Source organism: Rhodamnia argentea, chromosome 6 (genome assembly GCF_020921035.1).
Source record: "Rhodamnia argentea isolate NSW1041297 chromosome 6, ASM2092103v1, whole genome shotgun sequence".
NCBI lineage: Eukaryota > Viridiplantae > Streptophyta > Magnoliopsida > Myrtales > Myrtaceae > Rhodamnia > Rhodamnia argentea.
Window position 1 is genome coordinate 21,179,797 of NC_063155.1, and position 6,298 is coordinate 21,186,094.

Below are 6,298 nucleotides of genomic sequence, written 5' to 3' on the forward strand. Positions count from 1 at the left end.
CATTAAATTTTTTTTTAATAGTAAACTATACATATACCTAAAATACTGAAATACTTAAAATATGTAATAATTATAAATATCATATATATATTGAATTTATGTTATAAAATAGAAAGAAATACTAATATATATATGAATAAATAAAAATGAATATTTTTATTTTATTTTTATTTTGAATTCTTGTATTAAAAGTCGAACATCATTTACAGTTAAATATCATTTTAGTATTATTAATTGAAGAAGTTTGTACTTCGAGGCAAATAACTTTTATTTTATGGATACTACAAATTATATCTACCTTTATCTCACTTTCCCCATAAGATGATTTTATTTATGCTATATCCATCATATATTGACTATATCATGTCTTGAGCATGCACCAAATACAGGATATAATCAATTTTATCACACGCTAAATTATATGCTGACTGCCAAATCTAGCCTCAGATTAAAACGTACGCACATACTATTCTTTTCAGAGAGAATATGTTTTGAGTATCCTTCGAATAGCGGGGCTTGACAAATTAAAAATTGCACAATTCCGAACGTGGTGCGCTGGGCGCTCCACAATAACCCCATGCTTCAAGTCTGTGTCGTGTTAATTTGTGCCAGCTTCGAGTTGAGTGTTACCCGTCTCCACAGTCGCAAAAGGCCACATCAATCAAGCTTGCCACCGTTGTTTCCATTGTTGACAAAAACGACCCACTCCAGCTTCTCGAGCAAGTAAGTCCCACCAAAAGTCGGGGGAAAATGTCTTTTTTCCATCACACTCAAGGTCAAATGAAAGCATCAAATAAGTGGCGGTCCCGCAAAACTGAGGGGAAACCATCAGCTTCCTCCAACTATTAACCCACGAGCTCTGAGAGAGAGAGAGAGAGAGACAGAGAGAGATGGAGGGGAGAGCAAGGGGTTCACTGCCGTTCGTGGGGATGATAATGGTGGTTCTGGCTCAGGCGAGCTACATGGTGGTGGTGAAGATGGCCATGTCCGACGGGATCAACAAGTTCATCATGGTCTTTTACAGTAATGCCCTCTCCTCTCTCGTCCTCCTTCCTTGTCCTCTCATCATCTCTCGCAGGTTTGTGCCCTGTCTATCGCTCGCTCGCTCACTCCATTAATGTCTGGTTCGAAGGGAAAAAGAAGGTTTTAAGAAACCTTGTCTTGTTTGCTTGCTCTGTTTGGCAGGTCAGGGTCGTGTCCTCCTCTCACTTTCGCTGTACTTGGCAAGATCTTCTTGCTCGCTCTGTTTGGGTGAGGGAGTCAAGTTCCTTCATTTAACATGAATTTGCAGCCTCTTGAAGCGAAAGGCAAAGTAATTTTTTTAGTTCCTTGGATGATGCAGACTCGCATCGCAGATGTCCGGGTACGTCGGCATCGATTACAGCTCCCCTGTTTTGGGCACGGCCATGATGAACCTCATCCCAGCTTTCACTTTCATTCTCGCCATTATTTCGAGGTTCTTTCTCTCTTCTTTCTTGTTATCGGCGGTGCACTTAAAAGAACCTTCGTTTGAAAAAAATGAGAGAAGCAGATGGTGGTCCGCTAATTGGATGATGGGAGGTTGATTTCACATTGGTTCAGCTTAGAGTTGGTGAATGCAAAAGCAAAATCTATAGTTCATGTTTCTGTGCTTGTGTCCTTTTTAATCTTGGAGTTCATTAATAGTTCTGTTACTTCATTCTGCTGATGCTGGACCGCCAAAATTCCTAAAAGGAGAGATGCTCTGTAAATGACTAAGTCCCTGAAATGGGACAACATCAAGAAAGTACAGTGCACATTCATGGGAAAGACGAGACAAAAGTGGCATAACATGTTATGACAATGGTTACAAGATAAACTTAGTTCATTCTTTGATCACTGAATTGAAAATTAGGATGGAGAAAGTGAATTGGAAAAGCTCAAGCAGCCAAGCTAAGCTCGTGGGAACCATCGCATCCATTCTTGGTGCATTCATAGTCACTCTCTACAAGGGTCCACCGATTCTCCTATCATCTTCGCCTCCTTCTTCTATCCAACCTCGCCACCTTCTTTTTCTTCTCTCTCGGCGATCAAATTGGATCCTTGGCGGGTTTCTCCTCGCGGCTGAAGCTTTCTTGATATCATTATGGTACATTGGACAGGTTAGCACCTATTTCCTTACTTAGAATACTATTGACACTAATGGCACTAAAGCAAAGCCAACGACTTGACAAGTAAGCATATCTTGAATCTTGCAGGCATTTATCCTCAGAGATTATCCCGTGGTGCTGAACTTAATGTTCTATCTAATGTTCTTTTTGACTATTCTTTCCGGGCTATTGTCGCTCGTTACAGTGAGAGAACCACAGTCATGGATTCTGAAAGTCGATGTAGGTCTGATCGCTATTTTATACTCGGTAAGAGTGTCACATGACGACTCCTAAAGTCTAGATATTGGTCCTACTTCGAGGTTGAACATAAAAGTCAAATCAATATTGTATATGCAGGCTCTGGTTGCTGGCGTCTTCAGAGTCACATTGTGTACATGGTGCCTGAAGAAAACTGGACCTGTTTATGTCTCCATGTTCAAGCCCTTGGGAATTGTATTTGCTGTTGGATTGGGGTTCATATTTCTAGGCGAGATGTTACACCTTGGAAGGTAACAAGTACTCTCTCTTCTTCTCAATTGAGATGCCCATTACTCCACCTCACCCTATAATCAAGAATCTAGTTGATTAAAAGGAACTAGAAATGTGCGTTCATCAGAGAAAAAGCTCCTTCATGAGCTCATCTCATGCACAGCAACAGATATTTTGCAGTCATAAAACATAAATGTGCTTGCTCTTTAGTTTTAACGTTTTATACAGAAATGGTTATGCTCAAGTTTAAAGATTTGCCAAGGTCCTCTGTTAAGAAACGGGAGTTTAGGTCGTTAGAAGCATACATAAATGAACAAGACAGGCTAGGAAAATGAGCTATACGAGGATTATATTGAAGAATTGCACCATCCCTATTCTTTTGGCGATCAAAAACCGCCTGTTGGAGAGAAGAATTACTTGACCTAGATATATCTAGGAGTATATTTCTCTACAAATATCTAGGGAGAAATTTCTCTAGAAGTATCTAGGATGTTCCTCTAGCTAGAAATATCTTTGGAAGATATTTATTTGAGAAAATCTAAATATTTTGGGAGGTAGAACCACCTCCTTAGGCCTATAAATAGGCAAGAGCTCTCGTTAGAGCAAGTGTTGTACGAGTGAGCTTGGCTCCCATAAGTGAGTGTGAGAGAGTGTGCTTGGCACCCGCAAGTGTATGTAAGAAGTTCTCCCAATTGACGTTGTAAGAGAGTGCCTCTTATGAAAAGAGCGTGTGTTTCTTTAAGTGAGCCTGTGTTTCTTTAAGTGAGCCTATGTGTCTTACTCAACAATTGGTAGCACAGCTGCGCCTCTCTGCACAAAGTATGTTTCAAAGCTGCGCCTTTGAGTTCAACAAGTGGTAACAGAGCAGGCAGTTGGAGACCATGGCCCAGCAATCGAAAGTCATGGTATGTGAAAATAGAGGAGAGGTCATGGAGATTGGCTGAGGTGACCAGAAGGGAGGAGCGCTCAGGAAGGAAACTCATCGGGACTGTGACAAGGATGACAGTGAAGATAAAAGCAATAAAGGGCGTACAGATGGTGTTGCATGTGCGGTAAAGTAGGACACTTTGCAAGAGCTTGTCTATTCAAGCACGTAAAAGGAATGCCACAACCTCTATCATGAAGGAAAACGATAGTGAAGAAGAGTGAGATTTCCAAGTGGCCACTGTAATAGAACAACAAGAAGAGCTCTCAGCCTCCTTCATTGTCAAGTCAGATGATGCGACAACTTTTGTCACGTCCTCAAAGAAGAGCCACCTGAGGACGAGCTCGAAAAAGTAAGTGGCAGTGCCAACGTGCGGCCTTGGGAAAGGTTTGTAGGAGATGTAGAAGATGAAGGCGAAGATGGTGGAGATGTTGAAGGAGAAGAACAAAATGCCGAGGCAGAAGTAAGAGGCACTCATGGCCAAAGAAAGAGAGCATGAGAAGCTTTGGTTTGAGCTTAAGCAGTTGCAGAAGCTTAACGAATTTAAGCCCACAGCGACATTCCCAATTGGTCAAATTAGGAAAGACAAGAAAGACAAATAAAAAAAAGCTTTGAGAAAATGAGGCCATCTCCAACTTACTTCCCATAGTGCAAGGATAAATGGAAGGGTGTGGAGAAGAAGCCCTATGAGAAGGACGAAGATGTCTACATTGAAGTGCGTCAAACGGAAGTGGACCAGTTGAACACCAAATGAAACCGCGAATCAAAAGCTTGGCCACATGAGCTACGATCTTGAAACTCTTACAAAAGAATTGCAAAGTAGGAAGGCCGGGTTAAGTGGGATGAAAGTGAAAGAGGCTGAAGCACAGGTCAACTTGGCGTTGCTAAATTCCGAGCTTCACAAAAGCCTAGTCGAAAGTTGCAAACCACAAATGTAATTGAAGTTCGAGAAGACGTTGCTACATCAGGGCTTTATCTCAAGTATCTGCAGCGAGCACAAGAAGCAGACAAAGTCAAGAAGGAATAACTGAGGTCAAAGGAAGAAGCCTATAAGGCTATAAGACAGCTAACGAGTTCCAGTAAGCGACTTGGCATGATGGCTAGATCCACATTGAGAGAAAAATAGCGAGGGGAGCTGCTGAAGAATTACACCTCCTCTCTTCTCTTAAGAATACTAGATTTTCTGGGCTATCTAAATATCTAGATATTTTTAAGAAAAGTGTAGAAATATTTAAGGAAATATTTCTCTAGAAGTATCTACGGAAGATGCTAATCTAGAAATATCTAGAAATTAGGAGGTAGAACCACCTGCTTAGGCCTGCAAATAGGAAAGAATTTTCCTTAGAACAAGCGTGGTATGACGGAGCTTGGCTACCATTGGTGGGTGCGTTAGAGCGTGCGTGGCACCTATAAGCAAGGGTAAGAAGCTCTCCTAACCGATTTGTAAGAATGTGTCTCTAATGAAAAGTGCATGTGTTTCTTTAAGTAATGTCTTATTCAACAATTGGTATCGGAGTCCCAGCTCTGAGTTCAACGGGCTTCGTTGTAATTCTAAAAGAATATCTTGTCTTGATTAACGTGGACATGTCATTTCATAGAAATATTTTCAGTTAACTTGCCTTTCGGATTTTGTGCAGCTTAATTGGAGTGATTGTGATCGTGATGGGATTCTACGTGGTAATGTGGGGAAAGTCCAAAGAGGAAGAGAAGACGATCGAGGGCAGTGGGGTTGGGGGGAGCTTGGCATCATCCAGCCATAAGATTCCTTTGCTCCAAAGCGAAGCTTCAAGCGTGTAGTTATTCTTGGCAACATTAAAAAAATAAAATAAAAATAAAAATAAAGAGAGGAAAAAGACAGAGATTTGGACATGAATTATTCATAAGACAGACGTATCCTCGTCTTTATAAATGAATTCGAGTTGAATATTCCAACGTGAATTAGATGTGGAAATATTAATGTTGGGACAAATTTCGACTGCCGTATGCATTCCGGTGCACATAAACTAATGTGTATGCCCACTTTGGAAAACCAATATACTAAACTTTTGAGCAAATTTGACTAAAAACTTTTGAGCTATTGTGATAACTATCTAATCTCGTGGTGGATATTACCACGCGATTGCAAAGAGCTGACTTTGAGTTACATAGAATATGTAATTTTCTATGTGAACTCAATTGATACAGATTTAGACATGCGAATTTTATATCAAGGCCAAGTTGTGTTATTACAATGTGTTGTGATTAGTGCCTCATGTTGAGAATTATAACGTATACGATAAAGTATATATTGTTGGAAAAAACCTTTAATTGATTTTGAAGTCGACAAAACAATCCATATTCTTTTATATGTGAGTTAATGCAATGAAATACTTATTTTGCAGATTGTCTTAATGTGTATGGAATAAGTTACACAGGATTGAATCCGGTAAACAAGCTTCAGACGATATTTAGAGGAGCTTAGACGATGTCGCACAGCTTAAGCTCTGAGGGAGTATTTTATGTGCTATGATCAGATTATCAAGAGATATCTTCGAGATAATATAACTGTGATATTATATTGTCACAACGGCTAGCAAATCAAGCTAAATTCATTCTTGGAGATTATCAATTTCGAAGATCATTCGAGAACGTGGATTACGAGAGAGGAGGATGACTTACGTTTTGAAGAACTCTATCTTTCGAAACCCATATCATAATTGAATGGGCGATTTGATCTAACGAGAGATTCTTTCTTTAGTTAACCTTAACGGCTACGAAATACTTTGTATACAATCTC

General features: G+C 40.0%; 1 protein-coding gene across 1 annotated transcript; it reads left to right on the top strand.

Moving 5' to 3' along the window:
- Positions 1–748: 748 nt before the first annotated feature.
- Positions 749–5,643, top strand: LOC125312423 (WAT1-related protein At5g40240-like). Its single transcript, XM_030665031.2, has 7 exons — positions 749–1,078; positions 1,186–1,251; positions 1,343–1,456; positions 1,874–2,120; positions 2,217–2,375; positions 2,466–2,617; positions 5,160–5,643. Exons 1-7 carry the CDS (start codon positions 891–893, stop codon positions 5,317–5,319), a joined length of 1,086 nt encoding a protein of 361 aa, XP_030520891.1. The 5' UTR covers positions 749–890; the 3' UTR covers positions 5,320–5,643.
- Positions 5,644–6,298: the final 655 nt, after the last annotated feature.

Excerpts from the sequence above, each read along its gene's own strand:
- LOC125312423 (XM_030665031.2), top strand. The coding sequence starts at position 891 with ATGGAGGGGAGAGCAAGGGGTTCACTGCCGTTCGTGGGGATGATAATG. Across the intron at positions 1,252-1,342 it reads TTCTTGCTCGCTCTGTTTGG|ACTCGCATCGCAGATGTCCG; the intron begins GTGAGGGAGTCA and ends TGGATGATGCAG. Across the intron at positions 2,121-2,216 it reads CATTATGGTACATTGGACAG|GCATTTATCCTCAGAGATTA; the intron begins GTTAGCACCTAT and ends TGAATCTTGCAG.